The sequence below is a fragment of the Oncorhynchus kisutch genome, linkage group LG7 (genome assembly GCF_002021735.2).
Source record: "Oncorhynchus kisutch isolate 150728-3 linkage group LG7, Okis_V2, whole genome shotgun sequence".
In the NCBI taxonomy this organism is placed as follows: domain Eukaryota; kingdom Metazoa; phylum Chordata; class Actinopteri; order Salmoniformes; family Salmonidae; genus Oncorhynchus; species Oncorhynchus kisutch.
Genome location: NC_034180.2, coordinates 2,483,689 through 2,497,731, shown reverse-complemented (window position 1 = coordinate 2,497,731; position 14,043 = coordinate 2,483,689). Strand labels below are relative to the sequence as shown.

The following is a 14,043-nucleotide window of genomic DNA, read 5'->3' as shown; positions in this document are numbered from 1 at the left end:
GAGGGGGGCTGGAGGGAGGTCGTTTTTAATGTCTTGATACGATGTGTCCTGTTTTTGTACCTATCTCCTTGTTTTTGTTGTTTCGGTGGGGGGTAGGGTGTGTGTGTGTTTCTATGCATGTGTGTTTATTTGTGTGCAAAGGTTATTTTTGTGTAAATCAGCAAAAATGTGTATTATAGACTAAACATATATATTTACCATGTACAACATTTACTCCACATGTAACTTACATTAAACACTTCAAATGCCCCGGGAATAATAAGGCTTCTTGTCAATAACAAAGCTGTGCTCTGTCTGGTTTCTACGTCTCTCATCTACATCCTCTTTTGGTTACGGCTGACTCAGTATCTGGAGTAGACATTAATAACTGACATTAATGAATGTCCCGCCCTGAGAAACAAGCCTTCAATATGTTACCCACTGTACACAGTGTATTCACGACTGCTCCAGAGTTTACTCCCGCAATTTAGGCTGATGCCATGTGCATCATTTGAAAGGGTCACTTTCAAACCTTTCCACAGGACATCACTGTGCCGCTGTCGAGTTCCTGCCCCGAAAACTATGTCAGGTTTCACCCAGCGATTTAATCTGATCTCTGCTGATTCAGCAAAACTATATGGAGCACCCAGGCCTGGTCCGTTTTTAAATGTTTGGGCAAAATGTATACTTCTCTCCTTCCCTTCCTCTCTCTCAGTGCTCAGAGAGATGTATTTTATGGTGCGTGTAACTTACAGTATAGATTTGAACTTATCTACCGTAACAGCATAGCCATATCTTATCAAAGACTCATTTTGACCTTGCAGGCCAATTGACCAATCACACTGGCTACACAGTACAATATTGAGTCTTCACTCAGTATTTCTTGCATAACCCCAGTACGCTCTGGTTAAGTTGACCTAAGGCATAGGTGAACTCGTCTGGCATATTATTAGAAAATGTCCCCGTAAGCCATAATGACCCCGTAAGCTATAGCATGACTCACAACATAGAAATGGAGAACAACATGATTGAGCAAACTTGTGTGATGTGTCATCACATCAATGCATACATAAGTGACCTACAATGCCCTGAGCCCAGTGACTAAGCGAGCCACCTATATACCTGTGTGTGTGTGTGTGTGTGTGTGTGTGTGTGTGTGTGTGTGTGTGTGTGTGTGTGTGTGTGCGTGCGTGACTAAGTTTTCGACCTATCTGTGTCATCAATAACAAGTTAAGTCCTCGCCCGATTAGCACCTGGAGAATCATTAACTATGGCGCAAGACTCAGTGACATGACAGGATGTGAACTCTGCAGCCAGGTCAGTCCATAGTGGGAGCTGTCCCATTATCAACTTGGCTGATAGTCTATCTACATTGGTTTGACATATCTCTCCACACGGGGACAACGGCGTAGGTCAGACCTATAGCCTTCATATCTTAGAATCCATTATTTAGGAAACAGTTGTTTCAATGTTGACCTTAGACATCAGCAATAGGTAGTTGAAGGGGAGATATTGTTAGGTCAGCCTAATGTAACATCTGCTAACAGTTTCTGACTTTAACCTGTACTCTGTCATCTGGGCCAAATCAACTCCACAGTCTTGCTGTTATTTTGCACGAATACGCACGCACGCACGCACGCACGCACGCACGCACGCACGCACACACACACACACACACACACACACACACACACACACACACACACACACACACACACACACACACACACACACACACACACACACACACACACACACACACACACACACACACACACACACCTCCTCACAGGCTCTTGTCTGTCCTTTGTATTTCTTAGCCTGCTAAAGACGTCTCCTCTGTGTTTCTGTCAGCGTCATTTCCAACTCGCTGCAGTAAATCTGACAAGTGCAAAGTCTCTTTTCTGTCAGTTGGCAGGGATCCTCATGGTTAGCCACATTGTGCGGCTAATGTACTGTTTACGTAGTAAAAATGTGAATGTTTCACAGCATCTCAGAGGCCTCCGTTTCTTTAAAGGCTAAACTGTGTCGTCTCTGTGCTTTTGTTTCAGCGCGTCGCTGAGACACCCGTCGTCCACAGCCAAAGTGTGTCTGGTTTGCGGGGACGAGGCGTCGGGATGTCACTACGGGGTTGTTACATGCGGCAGCTGCAAGGTCTTCTTCAAGAGAGCCGTAGAAGGTAGGAAAAGTATGATATGCCTTTCCGTTTGGGTCTGGGTTTGGGTGCTTACTAGCGTGCCTCCTGTTGAAGTCTGAGGAACCCTCCCTTCTATGGCCTCAGACTCCAAATGGGACACATTGTAAAGTAAAGTCTTAAAGAAAGTGTGAAATGCATTTTAAAGAGCTTCTGTTTATAATCTGCTTTTTTGTCTATAGTAGTACAGTTGTTTGGGGACAGAAATATGCCCTGGTCAGAAGATGTGAATATGGCCTTTAAAGATAATTGTCGGCCATTTTGGTTGTGTGCGAAACACAACCCCTCCATTAGCGGGTTTAAACCTCAGTGCTAAGTTAAGTTAGCGCCCTGGCGCTAGGCTAACTCACACCAGTCTCCATATAGTCTCAGAGGAATAACCTTCAGGATAAAATGCTGAGCTAGCAACAAAGTAGCCCAAACCCAAAACATACTCACCCAGAGAGAGGTGACACCAGACCAGTCAGTCTAAAAAAACACCAGTAAAGTTTAAAAGGAAGTCGTAAACTGGTGTTTACGAATAACTCCATTTTTGGAGCTTCTAGATAATTACCTGTGAAATATTTATAGTTTTAAATAGAAATGTATGACTCATTCAGAAACAAATAAGGTTAAATTGCTCAGCATGTACAGTTTGTGGCCTAAGATGACTGAAAACGTCATAAAAACCTCACAAACTACATACTTCTCCCATAACAGCCCTTTATGCTGTGTTTTAGCTGGGGAAAAGCAACAAAAACTCATAATGCGCTTTTCATTTCTGTGTAGCGTGAGGCGCTGGACTAAATCTCTCACACACATATACGTGCACGGATACACACACACACTCTCCGAGGAGGCAGGCAAGCAGAAACAAGGCAGTCGGTAGGTGTTTTTTCAGCAGTCAACTGAGGAACTCCTATTGAATTATGTCTTCATTTGATGCTATTTACAAACAGTCAATATATGTATCCCTATGAAACCGGATTAGGTCTCCTGGGTTATCGGATCAGAAATGATATCATTCCACTCTGAGCGTGCCCGGGAGGGCTGGGAAGAGTTAACATCTAACAGCTGAAGATCTGTGTGTGTGTGTGTGTGTGTGTGTGTGTGTGTGTGTGTGTGTGTGTGTGTAGCTGTTTGTCCAGAAAGCAGGCAGCAGAGTTGGCCACATGAGGTTGGTTAAGAGTGTTATCACCCAAGCCTATTCAGTCTTATTTTAGGCTCATTCAATTCCAAATGGGATACACAGTTGGAATCTGTAGACTGTTTGCCTCATGGGAAACTGCTGTGATTTCTGTGGAACAACTGCTGCTTTGTTTACTTGTTCAATTAGCCCCTAAACATGTCCTCTTTCCGTGTGTTAGATAGCCATGTCAAATGATCAAATCAAATTGTATGTCACATGCGCCGAAAACAACAGGTGTACACTTTACCGTGAAATGCTTACTTACGAGCCCTTTCCTAACAATGCAGAGTTAAAAATGAAGACAAATGTATAAAACATGTAAAAGGAAATAAGAAAAAAAGTGTAAAAGGAAGCAATAAAATATCGAGACAATATACAAGGAATACTGGGTAGTTGATGTGAATGGGGGCATTCTCGGCCCTCTGTTTCCTGTAGTCAATGAACAGCATACTCACGTAGGTGTTCCTTTTGTCCAGGTGTGAAAGGGCAGTATGGAGTGCAATAGAGATTGCATCATCTGTGGATCTGTCGGGGATGTATGAGAATTGGAGTGGGTCCAGGGGGTTTGGGATGATGGTGTTGATGTGAGCCATGACCAGCATTTCATGGCTACAGATGTGAGTGCTACAGGGTGATAGTAATTTAGACAGGTTACCTCGGCCATCTAGGCACAGAGACTATGGTGGTCTGCTTGAAACATGTAGGCATTACAGACTGGGTCAGGGAGAGGTTGAAAATATCAGGGAAGACACTTGCCAGCTGGTCAGCGCATGCTCTGAGTCCTGGTAATCCGTCTGTGAATGTTAACCTGTTTAAAGGTCTTACTCACATAGACTACGGAGAGCATGATCACACAGCCATCCGGAACAGCTGGTGCTCTCATGCATGGTTCAGTGTTGCTAGCCTCGTAGCGAACATAGAAGTCATTTCGCTCGTAGGCTCGGGCAACTCGCGGCTGGGTTTCTCTTTGTAATCCGGGATAGTTTGCAAGACCTGCCACATCTGATGAGCATCAGAGAGGTGTAGTAGGATTCGATCTTAGTCCTGTATTGAAGCGTTGCCTGTTTAATGGTTCGTCAGAGGGTGTAGCGAGATTTCTCATAAGCGTCCGGACAAGTATCCTACTCCTTCAAATGACTTAAGGAGAAGATTGTGTCACATCTAAACTGGTACTGTCAGGTATTGTAGGCCATCACTCTCTCTCTTACTGTAGTATGTGTACTTTGTGATGTGTGCAGTGAACCCAGCTAGCGCATACCTTACCTGACATCAGCATAGCTGCTATGAGGGGAAGGGTGGGGGAGAGAGGATGAGAGGTAGAGGGGGAGGGAAAGAAATATAGAGGTGGGCGGGAAAGAACCGGGGGAGGGAAAGAGAGGTAGGGTATAGAATGAGAGTAGGAGAAAAAGACAGGGGAATTGCAAAAGAGAGACAGAGGGCAGAGAAACAGACATAGAAGGGAGGGGGAGTGAGAGAATGAGGCAGACAGAAATAATGAGAGAGAGAGAGAGAGCGAGAGGGGGAGACAGACAGACGCAGAGAGGAGGAGCTGAAAGAGAAAGTAAGCGAGAGAGAGGGAACAAGAGCGAGAGAAAGAAAACTAAAGTGATGTGTCAGCACCGAGCTCCGGAGAGGTGTAAGTAGGACGTGAGGAGACGTTCTAGTTCTCCTCCTCCCCCTTTCTCCTCATCCTCTCTCCTCCTCTTCCTCAATGTGAAAAACCTGGCCTCTGTGAGTCTGATAATGAGCTATGAGAGGAGACTGCAGAACAACGTCAATACAACGGGAGAAATAATCCATGTTTCATTTCTGTCAAGGCGCCCCCCAGCTGCCTCACAGGCACGACGGCCTCCTACTGCCTCCGCCCATTAGACCCAGTTACAGACTCAGAGTCTCAGACCCATTTACAACCCACAGCTAGTTAGTATTCTTTACTCATCGTCAGCTCACAGTAAAATCCTGTGTACCAGGGAGGGGCCACTTCCTCTCAATGACAAAGTCGAGTAGTCTATAGGCTGGTCTCAGATCTCTTTGTGTGGCTTTGGCAATAACCATAGGATTAGGTGATACTGTACAAAGGACCACTGTGAGTAGTGGAAGGAACTGGAATATAATCTATAATTCAGGTTATCATTTTGGGTTAGACTAGGTATGGACTGGGTTTGTGTGAATGGTAGTTTTTGGTGGTTTGGTAAGTGTAGCTTTAAACTGTGGTCAGCTGAACAGTATACCACTCTGATCTCAATGGAACTTCTCATATACAGTATATACACCACTTGGGCCAAGTAACCGAAAGGTTGTTGGATCGAATCCCCAAGCTGACAAGGTCAAAAATCTGTCGTTCTGCCCCTGAGAAAGGCTGTTAACCCACTGTTCCCCAGGCACTGATGACGTGGTTGTCAATTAAGGCAGCCCCCCACCCACACCTCTCTTTGAATGCATTCAGTTGTACAGTTGTCCATTTCCACTCCATGCTGCCTCCCACCAGACTGAAACCGGATGATGTTTAATTCCTTTACGGAAATGTTCGCCCACTAACTGTTCCCTTAAAGATCTCTCATTTCAATGAATAAATATTCCATCGCAACGGTGTATGCATTTTAATACTCGTTCGTTTGTCTTTTTATATACATTTAGCTGATATGACAAATAGCCTTCTCTGTGTAGCTGAGCACAAGGCATCATTTATTTAGCTGTTGCTAAATGGAAAGGGTTACGGGGGCTTATGAATAACACCCAGAGGTATTGCTGTAGAATCATTATCTCCTATAAAGTTGTAGACAAATTATCATTCATTTCTGAGCCTTGTTGGTCGTTGTTTCACCGCATACAGTACCTACAAAACTAACTTTTCAGGCTTACTGTAGTCTCTGTTACCTCACGTAGGAAATTGGTTTTGTACGTGACTTGAATTGACAATGTATATAAAAGCGGTTAGAAAAGTGTGGATATAGTACCTTATCCCTACCCTATCCCAGTGTGGATATAGTACCTTATCCCTACCCTATCCCAGTGTGGATATAGTACCTTATCCCTACCCTATCCCGGTGTGGCTATAGTACCTTATCCCTACCCTATCCCGGTGTGGATATAGTACCTTATCCCTGCCCTATCCCCGTGTGGATATAGTACCTTATCCCTACCCTGTCCCAGTGTGGATATAGTACCTTATCCCTACCCTATCCCAGTGTGGGTATAGTACCTTATCCCTACCCTATCCCAGTGTGGATATAGTGCCTTATCCCTACCCTATCCCAGTGTGGATATAGTACCATATCCCCACCCTATCCCAGTGTGGATATAGTACCTTATCCCCACCCTATCCCAGTGTGGATATAGTACCTTATCCCTACCCTATCCCAGTGTGGATATAGTACCTTATCCCTACCCTATCCCAGTGTGGATATAGTACCTTATCCCTACCCTATCCCGGTGTGGTTATAGTACCTTATCCCTACCCTATCCCAGGGTGGGTATAGTACCTTATCCCTGCCCTATCCCAGTGTGGATATAGTACCTTATCCCTACCCTATCCCAGTGTGGATATAGTACCTTATCCCAACCCCATCCCAGTGTGGATATAGTACCTTATCCCTACCCTATCCCAGTGTGGATATAGTACCTTATCCCTACCCTATCCCGGTGTGGATATAGTACCTTATCCCTACCCTATCCCGGTGTGGATATAGTACCTTATCCCTACCCTATCCCAGTGTGGATATAGTACCTTATCAATACCATATCCCAGTGTGGATATAGTACCTTATCCCTACCCTATCCCAGTGTGGGTATAGTACCTTATCCCTACCCTATCCCAGTGTGGGTATAGTACCTTATCCCTACCCTACCCCGGTGTGGATATAGTACCTTATCCCTACCCTATCCCCGTGTGGATATAGTGCCTTATCCCTACCATATCCCAATGTGGGTATAGTGCCTTATCCCCACCCTATCCCAGTGTGGATATAGTACCTTATCCCTACCCTATCCCAGTGTGGATATAGTACCTTATCCCCACCCTATCCCAGTGTGGATATAGTACCTTATCCCAGTGTGGATATAGTACCTTATCCCTACCCTATCCCAGTGTGGATATAGTACCTTTCCTACCCCCTCCCTTATCCCTACCCTATCCCAGTGTGGATATAGTACCTTTCCTACCCCCTCCCTTATCCCTACCCTATCCCAGTGTGGATATAGTACCTTTCCTACCCCCTCCCTTATCCCTACCCTATCCCAGTGTGGATATAGTACCTTTCCAAGCCCTCCCTTATCCCTACCCTATCCCAGTGTGGATATAGTACCTTTCCTACCCCCTCCTTTATCCCTACCCTATCCCAGTGTGGATATAGTACCTTTCCTACCCCCTCCCTTATCCCTACCCTATCCCAGTGTGGATATAGTACCTTTCCTACCCCCTCCCTTATCCCTACCCTATCCCAGTGTGGATATAGTACCTTTACTACCCCCTCCCTTATCCCTACCCTATCCCAGTGTGGATATAGTACCTTTACTACCACCTCCCTTATCCCTACCCTATCCCAGTGTGGATATAGTACCTTTACTACCCCCTCCCTTATCCCTACCCTATCCCAGTGTGGATATAGTACCTTTCCAAGCCCTCCCTTATCCCTACCCTATCCCAGTGTGGATATAGTACCTTTACTACCCCTCCCATATCCCTACCCTATCCCAGTGTGGATATAGTACCTTTCCAAGCCCTCCCTTATCCCTACCCTATCCCAGTGTGGATATAGTACCTTTACTACCCCCTCCCTTATCCCTACCCTATCCCAGTGTGGATATAGTACCTTTCCAAGCCCTCCCTTATCCCTACCCTATCCCAGTGTGGATATAGTACCTTTACTACCCCCTCCCTTATCCCTACCCTATCCCAGTGTGGATATAGTACCTTTCCAAGCCCTCCCTTATCCCTACCCTATCCCAGTGTGGATATAGTACCTTTCCAAGCCCTCCCTTATCCCTACCCTATCCCAGTGTGGATATTCTACCTTTCCAAGCCCTCCCTTATCCCTACCCTATCCCAGTGTGGATATAGTACCTTTCCAAGCCAAGGATCTTCACATATTGAACTAGTCTCTACTACCCCCTCCCTTATCCCTACCCTATCCCAGTGTGGATATAGTACCTTTACTACCCCCTCCCTTATCCCTACCCTATCCCAGTGTGGATATAGTACCTTTCCAAGCCCTCCCTTATCCCTACCCTATCCCAGTGTGGATATAGTACCTTTACTACCCCCTCCCTTATCCCAGTGTGGATATAGTACCTTTCCAAGCCCTCCCTTATCCCTACCCTATCCCAGTGTGGATATAGTACCTTTCCTACCCCCTCCCTTATCCCTACCCTATCCCAGTGTGGATATAGTACCTTTCCTACCCCCTCCCTTATCCCTACCCTATCCCAGTGTGGATATAGTACCTTTACTACCCCCTCCCTTATCCCTACCCTATCCCAGTGTGGATATAGTACCTTTACTACCACCTCCCTTATCCCTACCCTATCCCAGTGTGGATATAGTACCTTTACTACCCCCTCCCTTATCCCTACCCTATCCCAGTGTGAATATAGTACCTTTACTACCCCCTCCCTTATCCCTACCCTATCCCAGTGTGGATATAGTACCTTTCCAAGCCCTCCCTTATCCCTACCCTATCCCAGTGTGGATATAGTACCTTTACTACCCCCTCCCATATCCCTACCCTATCCCAGTGTGGATATAGTACCTTTCCAAGCCCTCCCTTATCCCTACCCTATCCCAGTGTGGATATAGTACCTTTACTACCCCCTCCCTTATCCCTACCCTATCCCAGTGTGGATATAGTACCATTCCAAGCCCTCCCTTATCCCTACCCTATCCCAGTGTGGATATAGTACCTTTACTACCCCCTCCCTTATCCCTACCCTATCCCAGTGTGGATATAGTACCTTTCCAAGCCCTCCCTTATCCCTACCCTATCCCAGTGTGGATATAGTACCTTTCCAAGCCAAGCATCTTCACATATTGAACTAGTCTCTACTACCCCCTCCCTTATCCCTACCCTATCCCAGTGTGGATATAGTACCTTTACTACCCCCTCCCTTATCCCTACCCTATCCCAGTGTGGATATAGTACCTTTCCAAGCCCTCCCTTATCCCTACCCTATCCCAGTGTGGATATAGTACCTTTCCTACCCCCTCCCTTATCCCTACCCTATCCCAGTGTGGATATAGTACCTTTCCTACCCCCTCCCTTATCCCTACCCTATCCCAGTGTGGATATAGTACCTTTCCTACCCCCTCCCTTATCCCTACCCTATCCCAGTGTGGATATAGTACCTTTACTACCCCCTCCCTTATCCCTACCCTATCCCAGTGTGGATATAGTACCTTTACTACCACCTCCCTTATCCCTACCCTATCCCAGTGTGGATATAGTACCTTTACTACCCCCTCCCTTATCCCTACCCTATCCCAGTGTGGATATAGTACCTTTCCAAGCCCTCCCTTATCCCTACCCTATCCCAGTGTGGATATAGTACCTTTACTACCCCCTCCCATATCCCTACCCTATCCCAGTGTGGATATAGTACCTTTCCAAGCCCTCCCTTATCCCTACCCTATCCCAGTGTGGATATAGTACCTTTCCTACCCCCTCCCTTATCCCTACCCTATCCCAGTGTGGATATAGTACCTTTCCAAGCCCTCCCTTATCCCTACCCTATCCCAGTGTGGATATAGTACCTTTACTACCCCCTCCCTTATCCCTACCCTATCCCAGTGTGGATATAGTACCATTCCAAGCCCTCCCTTATCCCTACCCTATCCCAGTGTGGATATAGTACCTTTCCAAGCCCTCCCTTATCCCTACCCTATCCCAGTGTGGATATAGTACATTTCCAAGCCCTCCCTTATCCCTACCCTATCCCAGTGTGGATATAGTACCTTTCCAAGCCAAGCATCTTCACATATTGAACTAGTCTCTACTACCCCCTCCCTTATCCCTACCCTATCCCAGTGTGGATATAGTACCTTTACTACCCCCTCCCTTATCCCTACCCTATCCCAGTGTGGATATAGTACCTTTCCAAGCCCTCCCTTATCCCTACCCTATCCCAGTGTGGATATAGTACCTTTACTACCCCCTCCCTTATCCCTACCCTATCCCAGTGTGGATATTCTACCTTTCCAAGCCCTCCCTTATCCCTACCCTATCCCAGTGTGGATATAGTACCTTTCCAAGCCAAGGATCTTCACATATTGAACTAGTCTCTACTACCCCCTCCCTTATCCCTACCCTATCCCAGTGTGGATATAGTACCTTTCCAAGCCAAGCATCTTCACATATTGAACTAGTCTCTACTACCCCCTCCCTTATCCCTACCCTATCCCAGTGTGGATATAGTACCTTTCCAAGCCAAGCATCTTCACATATTGAACTAGTCTCTACTACCCCCCTCCCTTATCCCTACCCTATCCCAGTGTGGATATAATACCTTTCCAAGCCAAGCATCTTCACATATTGAACTAGTCTCTACTACCCCCTCCCCTCTACTACCCATCCCCTATCCCTCCCCTCCCTTATCCCTACCCTATCCCAGTGTGGATATAGTACCTTTCCAAGCCAAGCATCTTCACATATTGAACTAGTCTCTACTACCCCCTCCCTTATCCCTACCCTATCCCAGTGTGGATATAGTACCTTTCCAAGCCAAGCATCTTCACATATTGAACTAGTCTCTACTACCCCCTCCCTTATCCCTACCCTATCCCAGTGTGGATATAATACCTTTCCAAGCCAAGCATCTTCACATATTGAACTAGTCTCTACTACCCCCCTCCCCTCTACTACCCATCCCCTATCCCTCCCCTCCCTTATCCCTACCCTATCCCAGTGTGGATATAGTACCATTCCAAGCCCTCCCTTATCCCTACCCTATCCCAGTGTGGATATAGTACCTTTCCAAGCCCTCCCTTATCCCTACCCTATCCCAGTGTGGATATAGTACCTTTCCAAGCCCTCCCTTATCCCTACCCTATCCCAGTGTGGATATAGTACCTTTCCAAGCCAAGCATCTTCACATATTGAACTAGTCTCTACTACCCCCTCCCTTATCCCTACCCTATCCCAGTGTGGATATAGTACCTTTACTACCCCCTCCCTTATCCCTACCCTATCCCAGTGTGGATATAGTACCTTTCCAAGCCCTCCCTTATCCCTACCCTATCCCAGTGTGGATATAGTACCTTTACTACCCCCTCCCTTATCCCAGTGTGGATATAGTACCTTTCCAAGCCCTCCCTTATCCCTACCCTATCCCAGTGTGGATATTCTACCTTTCCAAGCCCTCCCTTATCCCTACCCTATCCCAGTGTGGATATAGTACCTTTCCTACCCCCTCCCTTATCCCTACCGTATCCCAGTGTGGATATAGTACCTTTCCAAGCCCTCCCTTATCCCTACCCTATCCCAGTGTGGATATAGTACCTTTACTACCCCCTCCCTTATCCCTACCCTATCCCAGTGTGGATATAGTACCATTCCAAGCCCTCCCTTATCCCTACCCTATCCCAGTGTGGATATAGTACCTTTCCAAGCCCTCCCTTATCCCTACCCTATCCCAGTGTGGATATAGTACCTTTCCAAGCCCTCCCTTATCCCTACCCTATCCCAGTGTGGATATAGTACCTTTCCAAGCCAAGCATCTTCACATATTGAACTAGTCTCTACTACCCCCTCCCTTATCCCTACCCTATCCCAGTGTGGATATAGTACCTTATCCCTACCCTATCCCAGTGTGGATATAGTACCTTTCCAAGCCCTCCCTTATCCCTACCCTATCCCAGTGTGGATATAGTACCTTTACTACCCCCTCCCTTATCCCTACCCTATCCCAGTGTGGATATAGTACCTTTCCAAGCCCTCCCTTATCCCTACCCTATCCCAGTGTGGATATTCTACCTTTCCAAGCCCTCCCTTATCCCTACCCTATCCCAGTGTGGATATAGTACCTTTCCAAGCCAAGGATCTTCACATATTGAACTAGTCTCTACTACCCCCCTCCCTTATCCCTACCCTATCCCAGTGTGGATATAGTACCTTTCCAAGCCAAGCATCTTCACATATTGAACTAGTCTCTACTACCCCCTCCCTTATCCCTACCCTATCCCAGTGTGGATATAATACCTTTCCAAGCCAAGCATCTTCACATATTGAACTAGTCTCTACTACCCCCTCCCCTCTACTACCCATCCCCTATCCCTCCCCTATCCCTACCCTATCCCAGTGTGGATATAGTACCTTTCCAAGCCAAGCATCTTCACATATTGAACTAGTCTCTACTACCCCCTCCCTTATCCCTACCCTATCCCAGTGTGGATATAGTACCTTTCCAAGCCAAGCATCTTCACATATTGAACTAGTCTCTACTACCCCCTCCCTTATCCCTACCCTATCCCAGTGTGGATATAATACCTTTCCAAGCCAAGCATCTTCACATATTGAACTAGTCTCTACTACCCCCTCCCCTCTACTACCCATCCCCTATCCCTCCCCTCCCTTATCCCTACCCTATCCCAGTGTGGATATAGTACCTTTCCAAGCCAAGCATCTTCACATATTGAACTAGTCTCTACTACCCCCTCCCTTATCCCTACCCTATCCCAGTGTGGATATAATACCTTATCCCTACCCTATCCCAGTGTGGATATAATACCTTTCCAAGCCAAGCATCTTCACATATTGAACTAGTCTCTACTACCCCCTCCCCTCCACTACCCATCCCCTATCCCTCCCTTATAGTACCTTTCCAAGCCAAGCATCTTCACACATTGAACTAGTCTCTACTACCCCCTCCCCTAAAGCCTCCCCTCCACTACCCATCCCTCCCCTCCCTTATCCCTACCCTATCCCTGAAGTCATCCCAGAGACAGTGTGTTGATACAAGACAGCTGGGCTCTGTAAACCACTCCATGTGGACTGCTGCTCTGGGCTTGCGTCTCAAATGGCACCCTATTTCCTAAACAGTGCGTAGGGCTCTGGTCAGAACTAGTGCACTATAATAAATAGGGTGGCATTTGGGACACATCCCCTTTCTGGTCTGTAAGACTAACTGTTGAGTGCTGCTAGCTTATTATTCACATGTCATCAGTGGTTTGGCATACCGTTCTGTTTAATAATATTCAGTACAGTTCCTTTATTCCATGACTTATTACTTTACTGGCTTTTACTTTATTGAACTCAAAGGTCTACTGTGAACCCGTTCAACCGTGTTACAGGCTATCTGTGTATATTATTACAGTATGTGGCACAGGGATGGTTAGCATTACACTGATGTAAAGTTCTCCCTCTCTAACGTTCCCTCTCATTCTTTCTCTCTGTCTCTCTTCGGGCATCAGTTGAAAAGTTCATCTGAGGACACGAATGGTACTGTTTATGAGTTGACTGGCAGGTCCGTGCTCCAATCAGATGGTTTATATTTTGACTGACAGGTCTGTGCTCCAATCAGATGTTTTATATTTTTACTGACAGCTGGGCTGGGTGTCTCAGGTTGTCTCATATAACAGCATCTGAAACCCAGCTATTTATTAGACTCAGTCCCCGTCTCAGTCCCTCTCAGACGAATGGCATACATGTCCTTCTATCAGACTTACAGTAAACATACATTGATGTAATGTATATTTATTACAATCACGGTATAT

The 14,043-nt window shown here is 46.4% G+C and overlaps 1 protein-coding gene across 3 annotated transcripts in view; it reads left to right on the top strand.

The window, feature by feature from the left end:
- LOC109881008 (mineralocorticoid receptor) overlaps positions 1-14,043 on the top strand; it is a 102,528-nt gene that overhangs the window by 53,916 nt on the left and 34,569 nt on the right. For 2 of the 3 annotated variants that reach the window (XM_031828368.1, XM_031828370.1), the window contains exon 3: positions 2,031-2,167. In XM_031828368.1, the coding sequence (XP_031684228.1) occupies positions 2,031-2,167 (137 nt within the window). The remainder of the gene's footprint in view (positions 1-2,030; positions 2,168-14,043) is intronic. The other variant, XM_031828369.1, reaches the window with a different exon arrangement.